Here is a 22,676-nt window from a genome sequence, read left to right as displayed (position 1 = left end):
TTGAAGATGAAATGAGGCTGGGTCTTCCAACATGACAATGATCCAAAACACACCGCCCGGGCAACAAAGGAGTGGCTCCGTAAGAAGCATTTGAAAGTCCAGGGGCCCGTTCTTCGTACCTCGCTAAGTAAGTTAGCTGGATTAGATTGTTGACGATTTCGCGTGATCTTGGATCGTTCGGTTCCCCGAAGATCATCCGGGACTTGCTGTCATAGCAACAGAGCCGTAAGCGTAAACCTGCTCGGGAGCAGGTTTACTTTATGTAAACAGGAGGTATGTCCGCTTCATGTATACGAAAGCAACAGCGATATTCCACCACTGTTTCACCATAAATAAATAACATCAATGTAACTAAAGATAATGCAGCACCTGATCCATTTATTGATGTCACACAGATACATACAGGTCATTTCCTAAAAAAGGGAAATGTACTATTAACATTCTATTACATGTATGTGATTATTACAGATGTAATTCATATTTCAGAGTAGCAATTGCAAATTACTTTGTGTAATCAAGATGAGAGACCACGGCTATAAAAGCGAAGGTGGATTTGGGAAGCCTGTCGCAGCCATGTCCTGTCCGTATACGCGAGCCACCCATTGTGGAAGGTGCAAGATTGATAAGGAGAGTCCTCAGAATTCAGCGTATATTGCGGGACAGACAGGATCCTTTAGCTCAGCGCGACAGTGTGCTCATAGAGAGATATCGATTTTCCCGTGAGGGTATTATTTACTTAACCAACTTGTTGACGAGGGGGTGCAGGACCACCACCTGTCTTTTTTTGCTCTGCCCTTTTCTTGGTTGCTGTTACAAACAAACAGATTATTTCAGGGTCTCTTTCCAAGAGACGAAAAGCAATATAAGTGATAAATATTACCATTCTGTAGAATATTCTTATATTTCACTTTTACTTGTTCCCATGTTCTAGTGGGTCCTGTTGTGGCTCTAATGTGAAAGGGGATATAATATAACATATTATAATATAATGTAATATAATATTGGATAATATAGTGTAATATAATAAATCTACCCTACCGCCTACTGGTGTTGGTCAGAGGGGCCGATGGCGCAATATGGCAGCCTGGCTTCTGTCAGTCTGCCCCAGGGCAGCTGTGGCTACAACTGTAGCTGCCTCCACCAGTGTGTGAATGTGAGAGTGAATGAATAGTGGCATTGTAAAGCGCTTTGGGTGCCTTGAAAAGCGCTATATAAATCCAATCCATTATTATTATTATTATTAAATTACTTACGAGTTTAATTTGTCAGCAACTTCCTGCCAGCCCTCGCTCCTTGCTTTTGCAGCCTTTGCAGTGTTCCCTTGCGTTCTGATTAAACTCTGAAACTCCTGAAATCCCTCACTCAAGAGTTCTTGCTCTGCTGCCGAAAAATACCGAGCCGAGCGCGCTCCGTCGACATTTTCGCCGACCAATCAGAGGGTTGCCGATCAATGTTTCCACTATCAATGCATAGCCCCTTTTACGACACCCAGTGATCTCACATTACTGCGTCCAGCTGTACTAATCGTCAACAGCAGGTGTGTTCGGGGAACCGGATTAGCGAGCTCACGGTTAGCGCGATGGTTTGGTCTTGGATGTAGTGAGCGACGTACGAAGAACGGGCCCCTGGAGTGGCCTAGCCAGTCTCCAGACCTCAACCCCATAGAAAATCTGTGGCGGGAGTTGAAAGTCCGTGTTGCTCGGCGACAGCCCCAAAACATCACTGCTCTCGAGAAGATCTGCATGGAGGAATGGGCCAAAATACCAGCTACTGTGTGTGCAAACCTGGTAAAGACCTATAGTAAACGTTTGACCTCTGTTATTGCCAACAAAGGTTATGTTACAAATAGGGCTGAACGATTATGGAAAATAATCTAATTGCGATTTTTTGCCCCAATATTGCGATTGCGATGCGATATGCGATTATTTTTTAAGGTCTTTGTCTTCTGTATTATTAAACAAAGACAAGCAATACATCATATAGTATGGCCAATACTATATTACATTAATTTTAAACTGTTCTTTCCTGGAAGACAGACCTCTGTTATGATGACATGAGGTGATGCATGAATTGATGACTGACATTTTTATTTAACTTCTTCAATCACAACAGTATATTTGAACATACACAATAGTTTATTTTTAGCTTACAAACATCTGAGCATAAAGTGCTGACAAGGAACCCTGGTGTAAACATTAAAATGAAAGTCAGTACAATGTGCAGATTGCAGAAATATACATAAACAAAATCAGTGGCTTTACCACACTCAGTTTTTCGACATCTGTGAACTACTAGACAGTCATTCAATTAAAAAATAATATTAAATAAATAAAACTAATAAATAAAAAATACACACATCTTACTGATCTCTGCAGTCAGTAACATTACACATAAAGTGCAAACATAATAGCAATTGTATAAACACACACACAAACACGCCTTTAAAGTTTAAAGGCGTGAAATTGGACGGTCTAGTTCTGATTAGCGTCACCGCTGTCTCGGTGGAGTTTAATAAACTCGGCCGTCTGCTTCTTGCTATCTAAAATATAACCAGACACTGGTGTAAATTCTCGACTGTCTCATACTTCTGTTTAATAAGTTTTCTGTTTGACGTTTAGTCAGCTGTGTGAAAACCAAGGAGGAACCCACCCGGGGGATTAATAAAGTTTTATTTTATCTAATCTAATAACTTTAATCTCAGCCAAACCGATTTACTCACGAACAAACAAAACACTGAAAAAAGCCCAACAATAACATTTTTAGGTTGTCTAAGTGACTTATATATTACGTTTAACCCGAGCAGCGAAACTCCGCGGTGATCTGAAAATGATGTGCCGGGAGTTGTGCCGTTCTCGGCCGCATCAGTAACCCTCGAGCTCCCGGCTAGCTGTCGAGCTGGTGGGTAGCAGACGCCTCTGAAAACGTCGAAGCACTTTTGCAAATATGGGATATCTTGATAAACCGAGCAGATATTTGATGTTTACACAACTACTTTCTCGCCTGAAAATATTTTAAAAGTTTATTTTGTGACCCAGAAAGATTAGTATGAGTAATTTTAAAACTTAATAGCGGCCGCCATTGTTGGAAACTGGAGTTTGACTGGGCCGCGCTATGAATTCTGGGATATGGTAGTAATTTGGACAGCCTTCGGCGCGTCGCTGTGATGTAATCGGTCTACAAATGCGGCCTCAGAAGGATGCAGCCCATGAATTTGGACATGTCCAGAGTATAATCGCAGCCTTTGCGGTTAGAAAATTGCACTTGATCATGTCGCGATATATCGTTCAGCCCTAGTTACAAAGTATTGAGTTGTACTTTTGTTATTGACCAAATACTTATTTTCCACCCTGATTTACGAATAAATTCTTTACAAATCCTACCATGTGGATTCATGGATTTTTTTTTTCCACATTCTGTCTCTCACAGTTGAAGTGTACCTCTGGTGCAAATTACTGGCCTCTGTCATCATTTTAAGTGGGGGAACTTGCACAATCGGTGGCTGACTAAATACTTTTTTGCCCCACTGTATGTTGTCTGCCAACACTGCACTCAACACTGACGAAGAATGCAGTGGAACAGCAAAACAGCATCATCTGTAAACTTTGGAAACTTGTTATTTTGGACTGGAAAACAAAATCTTTTTTATTTACTTTAAAGCTGAATTTTTGGTTCAAATACTACTAGAATTTAATTCATATTACTTAATATTTGTATTTATTTCATTTTTATTTGGACAGTCTTATTGAGTAAAATAGGACTAAATATTTAAGTATTGATGTTAAAAATACATTATTTTCAAATTCATGTCTCCTGGGTCATTGTTTTAATTTTCTGTGGGACGAGACGAGAGGGTGATACTCACAGGTGGGCAGACCTGAGCAGGTGAGGTACTAAAGCCTAGAACAGGAAGTCTTCCCACAGGAAGCGGAGACAAGATTTATTGAAATAATCGTTGACTAATCAAAGACAAATTGAAACCTCTGGAGCATCAGAAAATCAAAAACACAACAAAGAGCCGGGGGACTGCTGAGCCTCTAGAATCCTCTATCAAACCTTTTTTGAGACCTGGTGCTGCCATCAATTTAAAAAAAAAGATTTATCATATTTTCCCTGACGAATCAAAAAGCTTCAACATGATAAGTATCATCAGATTTAGTTCACACATTGCGACATGTAATACAGTCAAACGATCATTGTCTGAATAGGTTTTCAAGCCAAAAGCAAAAACATTTGAACCAGCATGAATTTGTACATTTGTGTCAAACTTAGCTCCAAATATTTGACCTTTTCTAAAAATATGTTAAGACTACAGCTTCTCACCTGTGTGAGCTCTCAGCAGGAGGAAACAGCTGATGTTCAACATTTACGTGGCCAGTCAAATGAGGATTTCAACTTTACCCACGCTTTGCAGGAATGCAGCTATTTACCTGAATGAATTTCTGTGTGTTTTTTAAGTGATGTTGAATTTGAAAACTTTTTACTGGAGGTGTTACCAACATGTGACCTCTCAACTGTGTGAGTTCTTATGTGGAAAGACAAACTTTTATTGTGATAAAAACCTTTCCCGCATGTTTTGCAAGAGTACGGCTTCTCACCTGAGTGAAGTCGTGCGTGTTGTTTAAGTGATGATGACCTGGGAAACCTTTTACCGCATGTTTGACAAGAGTACGGCTTCTCACCTGTGTGCAGCCGTACATGTTCTTTAAATGACGATGACCTGGAAAACAATTTACCGCATGTTTGACAAGAGTACGGCTTCTCACCTGTGTGAAGCCTTGCGTGTTCTTTAAGTGACGATGACGCAGAAAACTGTTTACTACATGTTTGACAAGAGTACGGTTTCTCACCTGTGTGATATCTCATGTGGACGGTCAAATGACAAGTTCGACGAAACTTTTTCCCACATGTTTTACAGGAATATGGCTTCTCACCTGTGTGGATCTGTGTATGCCTTCTAAGTACTGATGGCCTAGAAAACATTTTACCACAAGTCTTACAGAGATTTTTGCACGAACGAGAGCTTTCTGCATTTTTACTGTTTGGATTTCTCGATGATCCTGGATCTGCACTCCTGCTTCTTCCCTGATCTTGGCTCTCAGCAAGAGGGGCGTTATTAGTGATGAGATGATCATTATCTGGTTCACTGTGCTCTCCTTCCTCAGCAGCAGTCACCATGAAGGTATCCGTCTCCTCCTTCAGTCCTTCAGAGCTTTCTGCATTTTTACTGTTTGGATTTCTCGATGATCCTGGATCTGCACTCCTGCTTCTTCCCTGATCTTGGCTCTCAGCAAGAGGGGCGTTATTAGTGATGAGACGATCATTATCTGGTTCACTGTGCTCTCCTTCCTCAGCAGAAGTCACCATGAAGGTATCCGTCTCCTCCTTCAGTCCCAGCTGCTCTCCCTCCTGACTGCTGCACAGTTCCTCCTGCTCCTCTTTAATCTGTGGAGCTTCTGGTTCCTCCTGGTCACAGAGCTGCAGCTCAAGGAGAACCTCCTCCTCCTTACAGACAGGCTGCTGTGGGACGTCTGGAGGGGAAAAAAAAGACAACTAATGAGATTATGAGAGACAGAGAGAGACAGACAGAGAGACAGAGAGAGACAGAGAGAGAGAGAGTACATACAATACAAATATCACATTGGGGATGGTCAGGCTAGGTAGTGAGGAAAAAAAAAACAACAAAAAAAAAAAAACAACAGTGAAATGTGTAACACAAAAGGATAATACAGGAATATCAGCACACCATAACACAATAAAACACAGACAAGCAACATGGGAGAGTATTCCAGTGTGTACAGCTGATCTGGGACAATCTTCGCCTGCGCCTCCAGCTGATCCGTCCACATTGGATGGGAGGCGTTGGATTCAGGGGAAGGAGGGTGATAGTGAGGGCGCATCAGTATCAGTGTACATGTTTCGTGCGTGTGCATGTGTATCCCGTGTTCAGCTGAGAGAAAGTGTCACCACGCCCGGTTAAGCAAAGGTCAACAGTCTCCAGTGGACGCAGGTGGCCTTGAAGGAGGGACAAAGAGTTCTGACAACAATCCTGTAATCATGGGAACAATTTGTTGTTCCAGTCAGCTTCGACCTTGGCGCCAGTGGGATAGCTGCATGAGTGAAGATGGTGAATGTTTGGGTTTAGTGCGAACAACTGCATCCAATTTTTACAGTTGGTCTAATGTCCGTCACTGGTCACCAATTATCTCAATTCCCGTTGTTCTTCTCCAAGATCTTATCAAAACACAGTCTGAGTACTCACAGCCCTGCCCATCGTCTATCATGTCAGCCAGCCTTATGGGATTTTGAACAGCAGTAGCAATATAAAAAAAAAAAAAAAAAAAAAAAAAAAAAAATGCGGCCTGAACCTGAATTGGGATACAGCCATTGAGATGAGATGAGATGGCCTTTATTTGTCAGTTGCAGGTCTTTTGGCCACAACCGGGATGACAGACCTTGCCGACCGTACATACAATACAAACATCACATTGGGGAGACAAGTCAGGCCAGGTAGCGAGGAAAAAAAAAAATTGAAATGTGCAACACAAAAGGATAATACAGGAATGCACAGATATCAACACACCACAGCACAATAAACACAGACAAGCAACATGGGAAAGAGTTCCAGTGTGGACATCTGATCTGGAACCGCTACAATCTTTCGACTGCGCCTCCAGCTGACCCGATGTCCACATCATGGGGGAGGTAAGCGTTGGAGGTGGCGTTTGATCCGGGGTAGGGAGGGTGATGCGTCAGTGAGTGCTTATCAGTATCAGTACAGGGAGTGCAGAATTATTAGGCAAATGAGTATTTTGTCCACATCATCCTCTTCATGCATGTTGTCTTACTCCAAGCTGTATAGGCTCGAAAGCCTACTACCAATTAAGCATATTAGGTGATGTGCATCTCTGTAATGAGAAGGGGTGTGGTCTAATGACATCAACACCCTATATCAGGTGTGCATAATTATTAGGCAACGTCCTTTCCTTTGGCAAAATGGGTCAAAAGAAGGACTTGACAGGCTCAGAAAAGTCAAAAATAGTGAGATATCTTGCAGAGGGATGCAGCAGTCTCAAAATTGCAAAGCTTCTGAAGCGTGATCATCGAACAATCAAGCGTTTCATTCAAAATAGTCCACAGGGTCGCAAGAAGCGTGTGGAAAAACCAAGGCGCAAAATAACTGCCCATGAACTGAGAAAAGTCAAGCGTGCAGCTGCCAAGATGCCACTTGCCACCAGTTTGGCCATATTTCAGAGCTGCAACATCACTGGAGTGCCCAAAAGCACAAGGTGTGCAATACTCAGAGACATGGCCAAGGTAAGAAAGGCTGAAAGACGACCACCACTGAACAAGACACACAAGCTGAAACGTCAAGACTGGGCCAAGAAATATCTCAAGACTGGTTTTTCTAAGGTTTTATGGACTGATGAAATGAGAGTGAGTCTTGATGGGCCAGATGGATGGGCCCGTGGCTGGATTGGTAAAGGGCAGAGAGCTCCAGTCCGACTCAGACGCCAGCAAGGTGGAGTACTGGTTTGGGCTGGTATCATCAAAGATGAGCTTGTGGGGCCTTTTCGGGTTGAGGATGGAGTCAAGCTCAACTCCCAGTCCTACTGCCAGTTTCTGGAAGACACCTTCTTCAAGCAGTGGTACAGGAAGAAGTCTGCATCCTTCAAGAAAAACATGATGTTCATGCAGGACAATGCTCCATCACACGCGTCCAAGTACTCCACAGCATGGCTGCAAGAAAGGGTATAAAAGAAGAAAAACTAATGACATGGCCTCCTTGTTCACCTGATCTGAACCCCATTGAGAACCTGTGGTCCATCATCAAATGTGAGATTTACAAGGAGGGAAAACAGTACACCTCTCTGAACAGTGTCTGGGAGGCTGTGGTTGCTGCTGCACGCAATGTTGATGGTGAACAGATCAAAACACTGACAGAATCCATGGATGGCAGGCTTTTGAGTGTCCTTGCAAAGAAAGGTGGCTATATTGGTCGCTGATTTGTTTTTGTTTTGTTTTTGAATGTCAGAAATGTATATTTGTGAATGTGGAGATGTTATATTGGTTTCACTGGTAAAAATAAATAATTGAAATGGGTATATATTTGTTTTTTGTTAAGTTGCCTAATAATTATGCACAGTAATAGTCACCTGCACACACAGATATCCCCCTAAAATAGCTAAAACTAAAAACAAACTAAAAACTAATTCCACAAACATTCAGCTTTGACATTAATGAGTTTTTTGGGTTCATTGAGAACATGGTTGTTGTTCAATAATAACATTATTCCTCAGAAATACAACTTGCCTAATAATTCTGCACTCCCTGTATATGTATGTGTGTGCGTGTCTATAGTTCAGCTGAGACAGTGTCCTTCGCCCTGCCAGGCTAAGTAAACAGTCTTCCAGCCAACCCAGGTGGCCTTGTAGGGAATGGGAAGGAACAGACTCAACACAGTCGTTATCAGGGTGTTGTTGTTCGGCTCCAGCCTTGAGCTGGCGCCGAAGGGGTAGCCAGGTTATGATGGTAATTGAGAATTTCAAGCTGTTTTTTAACACTCCGACACTGGTCTCTCAGTCTCCCGTTAATAGCTGCGAGCTTCTCCGTGATGTTATTAGCCGTCGATTCTGTGGTCTTGTCACTCTTTTTGCTCACAGAGCAGATTCTGAGACCTCACGACCGCAGCCAACTGATCCGAGGTGTAATCCAGCTCCACCCAGAGATGTTGTTCTGAGTTGATTCTTTCCTGATATAATCCAACATACATACGCTCAAAGGTGTTATTCTGAGCATTCACTGGAGCCGTTAGCGCCTCCAAGCTCTTAACCATGCTGCCTTCAGTGAGCCCTTTCTGAGAAGTCGCACCTGTCGTTCCAATCCCAGCGGGCAGCCTTGGTGGGGTTTGAACAGCCGGTTCCGCTCTCTTAATTCTCCGATAAGTCAGGGCCAAGCCAGCTCCGATCAGCAAGAACCCTGTTATCGTGGTTCCGAATAGGTAGATATCTTCAGCGTCCTCGATCGACAGTCCCGCCAGGCACACGATCCTCTGCCACCCGTCCATCGTGTATCCGGCAGGGAAAGTCCCTCCAGGGCACTCGGGTTCTCCCGAGCCCAGACTTCACGTTAAAGGGTGTCAATAGCATTCAGAGACCAGTTGATCAAATCCATAATTCTCTTTTAGGTTTTAGACACAGACTGTGAGAGAGTGTTCCAGGGAAAGTAATACAAAAAAAGACACGAGACTAGACAAGGACATAAGAACTAGCAGGAAAGATAAGGGAGAGGAGAAAAGTGCGTCCGCCTCCTCCGAGAGCCAAAGAAAGTGTGTGTCTGTTTTATACTGATGCACGAAGGCCCTGACACTGAGAGGGTGGATCTACCTGTACGTGACCAGGCTGCATCCTCAGTGCTCAAACATCTGAAGATGAAAACCTGTTTTATGTTTCCTACATCTAATCAAGCGCACGACACAAACACTCAGCAAGTACTGGTCTCTGTTTATGGATGGGCTAAAGAAAGGCAACGGAGTTGATGCCTTGTAACTAAGCAACAACCTATATGATGCACTTAGCAACGCTAAGTCACACTCTGAGTCTGAACTTTTACAAACCAAGCCACTGAGAACTGAGGACACAATCAGCAGAATGTCTGTGATGAAAATGACCATGAGCTGCCTGAAATGACACTGATGCGTTCATATTATTGGAGACCCACAGGAGGACTTCTATCGCTGTATCTGCATCTGCATCTTAATGCATTCATACATGAGGGTATTTTACATTACACTTTCTTTTAAAGCGATACTTTCACAGTTCTAACTTTATGCTGTTACTTGCATAAAGAAAACTCAAATCCAGGCTGATTTTAGTGCCTGCTGTTTGAATGGAGCACAGTGCAGTCCTGTCAGTGAAGTTGCCCCCCACCTTCTTCAAATCCAACAAAAGTGGTGTCAAACGTTTGTGCTGCAAATTTTTTGTTTGTGCCGCTTTCATTTTAAAGATATTTATAAAATTCCATCAATCCATCCATTCGCTTCCACTTATCCTTTTAAGGGTCGCGGGGGCGCTGGAGCCTATCTGAAGAAATTTAAAGGGGCATGCCCGTAGGTGCGTATCAGTTTATAATTAGATATGGTGTTTTGAGCCAATAAGCTGGTTGTGGATCACTGACTACCATGTTTCTTAACATTACCTTACTCCATCTAGTGTGCTACCAGCAGGGTATATGCTAAAATGCTAATGGTTGTTAAAACATTAACCTAATAATATGTGAACTGTAGCTTTTAATTCAAATGCTAATATTAACAAAAGTGCTGTCATTTGTATGTGGGCTGTCATGAGCAAGTTGTATAAAATTAACATACACAGGAGTGCACTTCAGTGATTCAGCAAATCTGAGCTCAACGGCTCCAAACAGCCTGCAGAACTGTGAATCTCAGGTAACTGTCAATGTTACCTGAAAGAGCCAAACTTCTGTAGCCATGGTCCCAAAGGGCTATTAAACACGTGTGGCATTGACACACATTTATCTCAGAGCCTGGATTTATCTACAAGTATTTTGATGATGAGCTATGAACATTGACTAAATTCATTTTTATGCCGATCAAATGAATTTTGAACTAGATCTTGTTAAGGATAAACTGGTACAACTCTGCCAAAAAAGCAAACATAGCGACCTGTGTTCGGTTTGTGATCACCAGGGGGCGCTATCACACACATTCTACTTCTGAGAAAAAAAAACAAGAGTTGAAGAAAACATGTGCTAGCTCTCTCATTTGCATTTTTAAGCTAGCTTCCATGAGCAACAGCAATCATCAACACTTCAATTCACTACGTCAAAACAGTGTATCAAAGTAATTTTATGTCCACTTAAAGATGTAGAACTAAAGTTATAACCAAATTATGGCAGTAATATATCACATTTGTCATTTTTGCTTGACAGATGCCAAAGAAATCAGTGGTGGACAAAACTGCAGTATTTGAAGTCCTTCGTGCTTCTAAAGAAGCAGTCATAAAAGATGGAAGTTTCAACTCCAAGTGACATATAGAAAAATCTATGCAAACAACTTGGCAAAAAGATGACACCAAAAGCTCTTTACACTTTTGTTAAATTAAACAGACAATGTATGGGCTGCTCTGGATTACAGTGACGAATAGAGACTGACACAGACAGCAGTGACAATGATAATGATTTTGAACAAAGCAGCTCTCCTTTTCAAAACAAAGACTGCAAGACTGTGGAGCTCCCATTTGAACAGTGGATACATATGATTCCACATAAAGTCACATACAAAAAGAATACTTTCAAGAAAAGTGAAGCTGGCCAGCTGTACATTACATGTGAAAAGGAACCTGAAAATCACTGCCCAATGGTGCTGAAGTGTGTAATGGCAAACACGGATGAATCCATGCACACTGGCTTTTCTAAGAGAGCCATGCCCGGAAGTCTGAGGGCAAAAGTAACAAAAGAACTTGGTGAAGGCAGACTGCAGCCCCATGTGTGGAGAGCATCAGAGGCAGCAAAGCTGATGGACTTTGGTGATCCAGAGCAAAGCCATCTACCAAATTTGACAACTCTGCGCAAAGACAAACACGAACAAAATCAACTAGAAGTTGCTCATAAAAACCCAATACTGTCTCTCCACTCATTAAAATACAGTTCCCCTCCCAGTGGAAGCATTTGGGACATTGGATTAGACAAGTTCTTCTGTCACTACTGGAGTCAAACTCAAATGCTGTACAAGACTGCAAAGCACCCATAGTCGCCTTTGATGCGACTGGCTCAGTTGTAAAAAAGCTTCTCAGGCCTAATGGTTTATCTGGAAACATCTTCCTGTATCAAGGTGTGTTAACAGGAAGGGACAACTCTCACGTCCCAGTGGTGCAAATGTTGTCAGAGAGACATGATGTCCAGGCAATCACAAGATGGTTATCGGAATGGATTCGTGCTGGAGCACCAATCCCAAAGGAGGCCATCTGTGATTTCTCCTTAGCTTTACTTGGTGCTTTAGTTAAGGCTTTAACACATCATTCAGATTTGAAGCTACATTAATGAATGCTTTGGCGTCTTGCTTCGGAAAAAATCCCCCTTATGTCAGAAGTGTCCAAATCAAATCTGAAAAGAAAGATTGCAGATGAGACTATGTCTGTTTCTGATGACAAGGAAGAAGAAGACATTAGATAACTTCAGCTAATGTTGAAGCAGAGTTCAAGAACATTAAACATGGTCTGTTCAAGCATGAAAATCTCCCTATAAGGATAGATAAATTCACTGCACGACATCTTGGTTTCATTGAAGGAAACATGCAGATCTGTTCTGCAACACAAATACGAAAAGAAGCAGAGGTTGCCAGACAGGATGGTACAGTGAAGCGTCAGGATCCACACAAAGCCTTTGTGGAGCAGGAAGTGGATGATAACCCCTCTCAGGAGCCCAAAATTGACACAGACATGGACATTGAAGAAACAGCAGCTTTGGAAAACTGGAGAGGCCTTGCAGTTCCACCAAACCATACCTCTCCCCTTGTCCTGAATGGCTCCACTCAGATCCAGCTGTGAAAAAGAAAAAAGTAAAGCTATGGCTGTTAAAAAATGGAAATAATCAACAGCCAGTCAAACTTGGCAAAGGACAATACTGTGTCATGAACACCTGTGCCTTTGATGCCTTCTGTCAAAGTCTGTGCTGCGCTTTCTGTGACAGTCTTACTGCTCAAAACATGTTGAATAGTTCAGAGGAGAACAAAGTATTCCAGCTTGTGAAATCCCTTGCTTCAAAGGGTGTCACTCAACATGCCTATTCATTGAGGGCAGAGGTGCTGAGCTCAATATTCTGCCCTGTTCAGTTGAAGACTGCTGTTCATCGTGTTGATGCACAGTGCCATGTGTCCACAGTAATTCAAAAAACAATGACGGAAAATCCAAGTGTTCACTTCACAAGACAGTGTTCCTCCCAGTACTGCAAACTTTACACACCAAACACAAGGCAAATCCCTTTTGTTTCCATTGATCTGTCAGCTTCTGGCATAGCTCACCTTCAGTCTGCTGTTGAACAAGGGCTCAACCTTCCAGCATCGCCATGCCTAAGACCAATCGAAAGTCCTGATGCATCTCCAACAGCATTTAAAACAGATTCATCAGGAAAGCAACTTTGCACAGGGACTGTTTGTCACAGTTTCACCCTGAGAGAGCTTGTATGGATTGACACAGACCTTGGAAAAGGCTCTACAGAAACTCTGGAGCACAGTTTTCACAGTCCAAAAAGGTTTTTGCTTACTGAATTCCCATCCACTCTGCTACTTCAAGGAGAGAAATTCACACTGAAAGCAGTCATTACATTTCAGGAGGGCCCAACACCAGAAACACTCGGGCATTATATGACATTCTGTAACAGGACCCCGTACATCTGGGAGATGTATGATGACCTAAGGAAGGATGTAACCATAGCATCTGAAAACACCAGCGCATGTCCGCACGCTGTGCTCTACACAAAGGAATGATGGCAAGATTTCATGAAAGAAAGTCCTTTTCTAGTTTGTGAGTTAGATGATGGAAATAGCTGTTATTTTTCAGTTATTGTATTAGACTTGTGAGGCTCAGACAGTTCCACGTATTTACCTTTTCTAACAGGAAACATAAACCACGTTGTTCTCGTAGTTTTGTATTTTGTTACCAGCAAATAAAGTTGTTTCTCCAACAGAATGCATTAATTATTTTAAATGCTATATTTAACCTAGTTTTTAAATAGGTTATAGCAGTTTGATTACTAGGTTTAAGAGTGTGATCATGAGAAAAAAATATCCAATGCTGGTTAATATCTCTCAATTTTTTTTTACAGCAAAGAAAGTGGCTGGTTGAACTTTAGAAACTTATAATAATATCTTTAAAACGACAGCGACACAAACAAACATTTTTGCAGCACAAAAGTTTGACATCAAATTTGTTTGATTCCATTAATGTGGGGGAGCTGGTTGACCTCTGATGACCTCTAGAATTTTTCTTGAATATCTTTAAAATGAAAGCAGCACAAACGAAAATGTTTGCAGCACAAACGTTAGATACCACTTTTGCTGGATTTGAAGAAGGTGGGGGGCAACTTCACTCGTGCAGTCCTGTCCTCTGTTTGCTCTTTGTTAGCTCACATCAAAAAGTCCTCACAATCAGAAACGTCCCGCAGAGCTGTGATCAGGATCCTCCCTCAGAGGGACACTCACCTGTCATGTGCAGCTTGATTTGGGGTTTCCAGGTGATATCCAGCAGTCTGCGCTGACGGTCGATCTCTTCCTCGTACTGGACGATCGTTTTTTCAAACTCCAAGAATATTTGTTCAGCAGCAGCAGTTAGTCGCTCGTTGATGAACTCTCTCAGATACTGAACTGAAGGCATCGTTGCTGCCGCGGCTCACACAACAACAACAGTCTCTGGAAAGCTAACGCAATTTGCGCCTTTCCTTTGTTTACTTCCGCCTGGTGTCACGTGATTAACGCACCTCCCCCTCTCTCTTATTAATGAATGTAAAGTATTACAGAGAGCTCGGTGAGTCAGTGCAAAGCCGCTAACACCACAGTGATGTGCTGACTCTTTCGGTCCCACACTCCCGGCTCTGTTCACACACGCGCCTTTCCTTTCTTTATTTCCGCTTGGTGTCACACGGTTGTTGCTCCGGCAGAGAGCATTTACCTTTAACTGTTCCGCTGTCGAAGATTTCTCTGTTTCAAATCAGTTTCCAGCTGAAATCAATTTTTTTCTACATCCACGGAAAACAAGAAAATCGCAGATATTCTCATTTGAATTTTAAGCTTTCTGGTTTGAAATGATCTGAATACGTTTCTTATATTGAACTTTAACATGATCCCTATAAAAAGAGTTACTGTTTGATCTGGTGAGCTCAGAACAAACAAACAAAAATGTGCTTTCTGATCAAAATATATAAAGTTTGATTAAAAACTTACAAAGTAATGCCAGAATAAGTTATTAATTATTATTATTGTTTGACTGGCCACAAATAAATTTTTATTATATTCAGTTGTTAAACATTCGGCATATTGTTTATTAAATTAGAACCTCTGGGGTCCGTTCTTCGTACGTCGCTTACTACATCCAAGATCAAACCATCGCGCTAACCGTGAGCTCGCTAATCCGGTTCCCCGAACACACCTGCTGTTGACGATTAGTACAGCTGGACGCAGTAATGTGACATCACTGGGTGTCGTAAAAGGGGCTACGCATCGATAGTAGAAACATTGATCGGCAACCCTCTGATTGGTCGGCGAAAATGTCGAAGGGGCGTGCTCGGTATTTTCCGGCAGCAGAGCAAGAACTCTTGATTGAGGGATTTCAGGAGTTTCAGAGTTTAATTAAAACGCAAGGGAACACTGCAAAGGCTGCAAAAGCAAGGAGAGAGGGCTGGCAGAAAGTTGCTGACAAATTAAACTCGTAGGTAATTTAATAATAATAATAATAATGAATTGGGTTCATATAGCGCTTTCCAAGGCACCCAAAGCGCTTTACGATACCACTATTCATTCACTCCCACATTCACACACTGGTGGAGGCAGCTACGGTTGTAGCCAGGCTGCCATATCGCGCCATCGGCCCCTCTAGCCAACACCAGTAGGCGGTAGGGTAGATCTATCATATGACACTATATTGTCCAATATCATATGGCATTATATTATATTATAATATGTTATATTATATCCCCTTTCACATTAGAGCCACAACAGGACCCACAAGAACATGGGAACAAGTAAAAGTGGAATACAGGAGTATTCTACAGAATGGTAATATTTATCTCTTAGATTGCTTTGCGTCTCTTGGCAAGGTAATACTGGCCTGTAATACTCTGTTAGTTTGTTCATAACAGCAACCAAGAAAAGGGCAGAGGAAAAAAAGACAGGTGGTGGTCCTGCACCCCCTCGTCAACAAGTTGGTTAAGTAAATAATACCCTCACGGGAAAATCGATATCTCTCTATGAGCACACTGTCGCGCTGAGCTAAAGGATCCTGTCTGTCCCGCAATATACGCTGAATTCTGAGGACTCTCCTTATCAATCTTGCACCTTCCACAATGGGTGGCTCGCGTAAACGGACAGGACATGGCTGCGACAGGCTTCCCAAATCCACCTTCGCTTTTATAGCCGTGGTCTCCCATCTTGATTACACGAAGTAATTTACTATTACTACTCTGAAATATGAATTACATCTGTAATAATCACATACATGTAATAGAATGTTAATAGTTCATTTCCCTTTTTTAGGAAATGACCTGTATGTATCTGTGTGACATCAATAAAAGGATCAAGTGCTGCATTATCTTTAGTTACATTGATGTTATTTATTTATGGTGAAACAGTGGTGGAATATCGCTGTTGCTTTCGTATGAATGACGCGGACATACCTGCGTGGCCGCGATCTAATCTTGTTTACATAAAGTAAACCTGCTCCCGAGCAGGTTTACGCTTACGGCTCTGTTGCTATGACAGCAAGTCCCGGATGATCTTCGGGGAACCGAACGATCAACGATCACGCGAAATCGTCAACAATCTAATCCAGCTAACTTACTTAGCGAGGTACGAAGAACGGACCCCTGGTGCTGGTCACCAGCAGCTCCCTCACAGGGAAATCTTCAAAACTCCTCCGTAGGCCCACCCAGAAGATGGATAAACTCAGCATTTCATGAACACTGTGATGGAGATGTTTGTGTAATGTTATAAATACTCGGATACTCCTCAGAGGCTCTGGACTTTTACATAAAGATATTATATTCAGTCCTGTAGAAAGTTATATATTTACAAATATATTATCATCTCTGGTTACTGTGGTATGAATGACTCTGAATTACTTTATGGTAAACAACACGCTACTGGCAAAAAACAGTGAAAGAATTCCAGATCACAAGTTTGTAGTTAAACATACAAGTGATGACCTTTGACCTTCCTCAGGTTTTATTTAATTGTGTCTGAGAAAATCTCATGTACTCTTCATGCAGCTGAGTACATTCAGTGCACATTCTTATCTCTCGCCTCAGTCTTGAATCCTCCTCACCTGATTCATCACTGACCCCAACCAGCAAAGGCATAAGAGCTTGATCCACATAGCTGGAAAGAAAGCGAATTTGTTCCTGGTGGGTGTTGGACTCTGCGCTCTGCAGATATGAGGAAACAGTGACAGGAAACAGAGCTCAGCAAGAGGAGGAGCTACAGCAGTGAACATGAAAGGCTTCATTTAGGAGCTGAAGAGCTGCTGTGTTCTCTCTATTGTTCATTCAGTCCAAGAGAAAATCATGTTGCTGCTTTTCATTTGGATGATGATAGTCTCCTTTCAGACTGGTGAGTCATCAAAAGATGGAGTGAGATGTAAAAGGAGATGATGGACATGAAAATATCTGGATGTTGTTTGAATTGATTCACTTTTTATAAACTAAGTTTAAAGATGCAGAAACATGATGGTGAAATATGTCTTTGTTGTTTTCAGGATCCTCTGAGGATTTACTGACACCATCTAAAGATGTAGTGACGAGTTTGGAAGGAGACACTGTGACTCTCTCCTGCAACTATTCAGGCTCTGTCAGTTACTTCTTCTGGTACAAACAAAAGTCCAGTTTATCTCCACAGTTTCTCATCAATGAATATTCAGAGCAAAACGAAAAGCTGAAGTTTAGAAAAGATCAAGACAAAAGTGAGTTTCATCTGGAGATCTCCTCTGCTGCAGTGACAGACTCTGCTGTGTACTACTGTGCTCTGCAGCCCACAGTGACAGGAAACAGCAAAACTCTGTACAAAAACCTTTGGAGCAAAGGCAAGGCAAGGCAAGTTTATTTGTATAGCACAATTCAACAACAAGGTGATTCAAAGTGCTTTACAGAGACATTAGAAACAAGAACAAATAAAAAGCATGATTTAAAATTGAATAAAACAAGCAAATAAACTAACTAACTAATTAACAAACAAACAAACAACAGTATATAAAATCAAAACAGATAAAATCAGAACAGTAGATAAAATCAGTAGTTAAATGTAAGTTTTGAAATTTAAGCTTAAAGTGTGGATTTGGTGCTTTATTCAAATGCAGCTGAGAACAGGTGAGTCTTCAACCTGGATTTAAATAAACTGAGTGTTTCAGCTGATCTGAGGCTTTCTGGGAGTTTGTTCCAGATATAAGGAGCATAAAAGCTGAATGCAGCTTCTCCGTGTCTGGTTCTGACTCTGGGAACTGATAAAAGACCGGATCCAGATGACCTGAGGGATCTGGATGGTTCATACTGGGTCAGGAGGTCATTGATGTATTTTGGTCCTAAACCATTCAGAGCTTTATAGGCCAGCATCAGAACTTTAAAGTCTATCCTCTGACGGACAGGCAGCCAGTGTAAGGACCTCAGAGCTGGACTGATGTGGTCCACTTTTTTGGTCTTAGTGAGGACTCGAGCAGCAGAGTTCTGAATGAGCTGTAGTTGTCTGACTGATTTTTTAGGTAGACCTGTAAAGATGCTGTTACAGTAATCAAGCCTACTAAAGATGAATGCATGGACTAGTTTTTCCAGGTCCTGTTGAGACATCAGATCTTTTATCCTTGAAATATTCTTGAGGTGATAGTAAGCTGACTTTGTTATTGTCTTAATGTGTTTTTCTAAGTTTAGGTCTGCATCCATCACTACACCCAAATTTCTCGCCTGGTTTGTGGTTTTTAGATGTATAGATTGAAGTTCTCTGGTGACCTGTAATCGTTTTTCTTTGGCGCCAAAGACTATTACCTCAGTTTTGTTTTTGTCTAGCTGGAGAAAATTGTGGCACAACCAGTCATTAATTTCCTCAATGCATTTACCAAGAGCCTGTACAGGGCCTCGGTCTCCTGGTGACATTGTGATATATATTTGTGTGTCATCTGCATAGCTGTGGTAGTTTATTTTGTTGTTCTTTATAATCTGTGCCAGTGGGAGCATGTAAATGTTAAACAGAGGGGGTCCCAAGATGGAACCTTGGGGAACTCCACATGTGATACTTGTCTGCTCAGATGTGAAGTTACCTATTGATACAAAGTATTTCCTGTTTTCTACGTATGTTTTGAACCAGTTTAGTACAGTTCCTGAAAGACCTGCCCAGTTCTCCAGTCGTTTGAGTAATATGTTGTGGTCAACTGTATCAAATGCTGCACTGAGATCCAGTAAAACTAGGACTGACATTTTTCCACTGTCTGTGTTCAGACATATGTCATTGAACACTTTGGTCAGAGCGGTTTCAGTGCTGTGGTTCTGTCTAAAACCTGACTGGAAGGCATCGTAGCAGTTATTCTGTTTTAAGAAGTAACTGAGCTGTTGAGAAACTGCTTTTTCAATGATCTTACTTAAAAATGGGAGATTTGAGATCGGCCTGTAGTTGTTCATTTGTGTCTTGTCAAGATTGTCCTTTTTCAGTATAGGTTTGATTACAGCAGTTTTTAGTGATTCTGGAAACACACCTGATAATAAAGAAAAGTTGACGATCTGTAACAGGTCTGACTCTAAAGTCTTTGAGACCTTTTTGAAAAAACTTGTTGGCAGGACATCTAAACAGCAGGAGGAGGAGTTCAGTTTACCTAAGATGTCCTCCAGGTCTTTGCTGTTAATAGGGTGAAACTGTTTCATGGTGTTTAAACAGTTTTTTGGTGGACACAGTACATATCCTGGATCTGCTGTTGATGTACCAACTGCTTGTCTAATCTTTTGGATTTTGTCTGTGAAGAATTTGGCAAAGTCATTGCAGGCCATGGTTGAATGAAGTTCAGCTGCCACTGACACAGGAGGGTTTGTTAGCCTGTCAACTGTAGAAAATAAGACCCGAGCATTATGGCTGTTTTTAGTGATGATGTCAGAGAAGTAGGACCTCCTTGCATTCCTCAGTTGTAAATTATAATTGTGAAGTTTCTCTTTATAAATGTCATAATGAACCTGGAGGTTTGTTTTTCTCCATCTGCGCTCAGCTTTCCTACACTCTCTTTTTTCATTTTTCACCAGTGTGGAGTTTCTCCATGGAGACTTTTTCCTTCCAGAGATAACCTTCACCTTAATGGGAGCAATAGTGTCCATAACATTTAACATGTTAGCATTGAAGCTATTGACGAGCTCATTGACTGACCCTCTGGACAGGTCAGGTGTTAATGGGAAGACCTGGTTAAAAATTGCACTACTGTGTTCAGTTATACACCGTTTTGTGATCACTGTTGTTGATATATTTGTGTGGGCTGAGATTTTACTTTCAAAGAAAACACAGTAATGATCAGACAGGCCCACATCAGACACAGTAACCTTTGAAATGCTCAGGCCTTTGGAGATCAGTAGGTCAAGAGTGTGTCCTCTATTATGTGTGGCCTCTGTTACATGCTGAGTCAGCCCAAAGTTGCCCAGAGTGTTACTCAGGTCTTTAGTCCCTTTGTCCTGAGGGTTGTCCACATGGATGTTAAAATCCCCAACAATAATTACACAGTCAAAATCAACACAGATCACAGACAGCAGTTCACTGAGGTCATTAAAAAAGTCTGTGCAGTATTTGGGAGGCCTGTAAACATTAAGAAACACAACTTTGGATGGGGCCTTCAGCTGTAAAGCCACATATTCAAAAGCCTGAAAACTTCCAGGAGATAGCTGCTTACATTGAAATGATTCATTAAATAAGACAGCGACCCCCCCTCCTCTCCTGCTCGCCCTGACCTCACTGATAAAACTGTAGTTAGGAGGGGTCGTCTCGATGAGAACAGCTCCACTGTTACTTTGGTCCAACCAAGTTTCAGTTAAAAACATAAAATCAAGGCTGTGCTCAGTGATTAAATCATTAATTAAAAATGTTTTCCCAGCTAGAGATCTAATGTTTAATAAAGCCAACTTAAGTGTTTTAGAGGTATTATTTGCCCCCTCATGTTTGGGAGCAGTCTGTGGCACACAAGGTATGTTTACTATGTTTAAAGATCTTTTAGAGTGCAGCTCTCTGTGTTTTGACCAGGCCACATGTCTCCTGTCACCTAAAAGTACAGAAATTTTAAAACCTTCTAGTAAACAGGGTCCCAGCTTCTCCTGGGAAAAGTCATCACTGCCATAATCCTCACAGCCCGGACCCTTCACACATCACGCATCAGACTGCGGAGACAGGGCATGAAGAGGAACTAAGGGGGGCGAGGCTGGGCAATGTGACTTCGATTGCTCTGTTGAGGGTGGGGCTCGATGGCGAACCTTTGGCCGCTCTGGTGGGGGGTTTATGGGGGACAAAAAGGGATTGGGACGGGGGGTAGATCTGAGCCCAGCATTGACCCGCTCCATCATCTCCTCAGTGAATTTCAGGTGTGGGGAGGAGGGAGAAAGGGAGGGGGAGGAGGGTGATGGCCTGTCAGGGGTTTGGGGGACTGGGGAAGGTCGTGGTCCCTTGTCCTGGTCGTTGGTGTTGTTGAGAGAGTTGGAGGCAAATAGGGACCCCTCTTCTTGCCTTAGATGTCTCTCCTTTCTGAGGCTCTTCCTCAGATGCCATGGATGTCTCTCCTTTCTGAGGCTCTTCCCGGGTGGGGGCAGATGGAGCTCCTCCTCAAGGTTTCTGCTGGGCTTTGTCTGTTCTTGGAGTACTGTTTGTTCCTCTTTATGAGATAACTCCTCGTTTATCTCAGCCTTGGCACCAAGCACGGATGGATGACGTATGGAATAAAACAAGTTGGAGGTGAACAGTTTCACCCCTGACTTGTTAAAATTAAATCCATTTGCTTTGAACAGATGCCTGCGTTCCCAAAAAATATTAAAGTTGTCGATAAAGTGCACTGAGTGGTCAGCACATGCTGATATAAGCCATTTATTCAGTGTAAACAACCTGCTGAATCTCTCGTCTCCTCCTCTGACCGGCGGTACAGGTCCACTGATGAATACAGCTGCATTCAGAGAGTTTACAGTGTTTAATAATCCAGTAAAGTCCCGTTTCAGAACCTCCGACTGTTGTTTGGACACATCGTTTGACCCTGTATGCAGAACAATGTTTGTCACAGTTGGATATTCATCTGTAATTTGAAGAATTCTCTCCTTCAGGTTGTTGACCATATCGTTAGGAAAGCAGAGGACTTTAGTGTTCTTACCGCACATCCTTTGTACATCCTTTACGGCAGAGTCACCCACAATCAGAGTTTCAGGCCTAGCCATTAGCTTTCCCTGTGGCCTTTCACTTTTCAACAGATTTTCAGACCTTATTTCGCTGCTTTTAGATGGATGGTTGTCCGATATAGATCCAGGGTCCTTTGATAGTGGAGCAAATCTGTTCTGCAGTTTCACATTCAGTTGTTTTGGAGGTTTGTTGTTAACCTTCCTATTCACGGTTGTCCAGTCCTGTTTCCTCCCGTATACAGGGGTAGAAGAGCTTCTCTGTCTCGTAGGAAGTGAAGGCCAGTTGGTTTCAGAGATTTCAGCTCGCTGTGCCCTGCCCGTGATACGTCCTCCCCCTTCCAGGAGACATGATTTATGTCTTGGTTTTGCACCAAGACAGTCTAAGGGGGGATTATCACTTGAGGATTTATAATAATGCACAGAGTCTACTTTCTTGGTCATGTTATCTGTGCTCCTTAGCTGTGTGCTAGCTTGCTCATCGCCATTGTTTTGAATCAAAGGCAAGGTTGTTTCATTTCCACACAGTCCATTTACCTCCACGTTTACTTCTAAGCGATGAAAGACAACAGAAT

General features: G+C 42.2%; 1 protein-coding gene across 1 annotated transcript; it reads right to left on the bottom strand.

Annotated features, from left to right (window-relative positions):
- Nucleotides 1–2,447: 2,447 nt before the first annotated feature.
- Nucleotides 2,448–15,426, bottom strand: LOC112431044 (uncharacterized). The gene is made up of 2 exons (XM_076876687.1): nt 14,213–15,426; nt 2,448–5,528 (listed from the first exon to the last, which is right to left on the bottom strand). Exons 1-2 carry the CDS (start codon nt 14,382–14,384, stop codon nt 4,420–4,422), a joined length of 1,281 nt encoding a protein of 426 aa, XP_076732802.1. The 5' UTR covers nt 14,385–15,426; the 3' UTR covers nt 2,448–4,419.
- Between the last annotated feature and the right edge of the window lie 7,250 nt (nt 15,427–22,676).

Source organism: Maylandia zebra, linkage group LG18 (assembly GCF_041146795.1).
Source record: "Maylandia zebra isolate NMK-2024a linkage group LG18, Mzebra_GT3a, whole genome shotgun sequence".
Classification (NCBI taxonomy): domain Eukaryota; kingdom Metazoa; phylum Chordata; class Actinopteri; order Cichliformes; family Cichlidae; genus Maylandia; species Maylandia zebra.
This window is presented reverse-complemented; position numbering and strand designations above follow the sequence as displayed.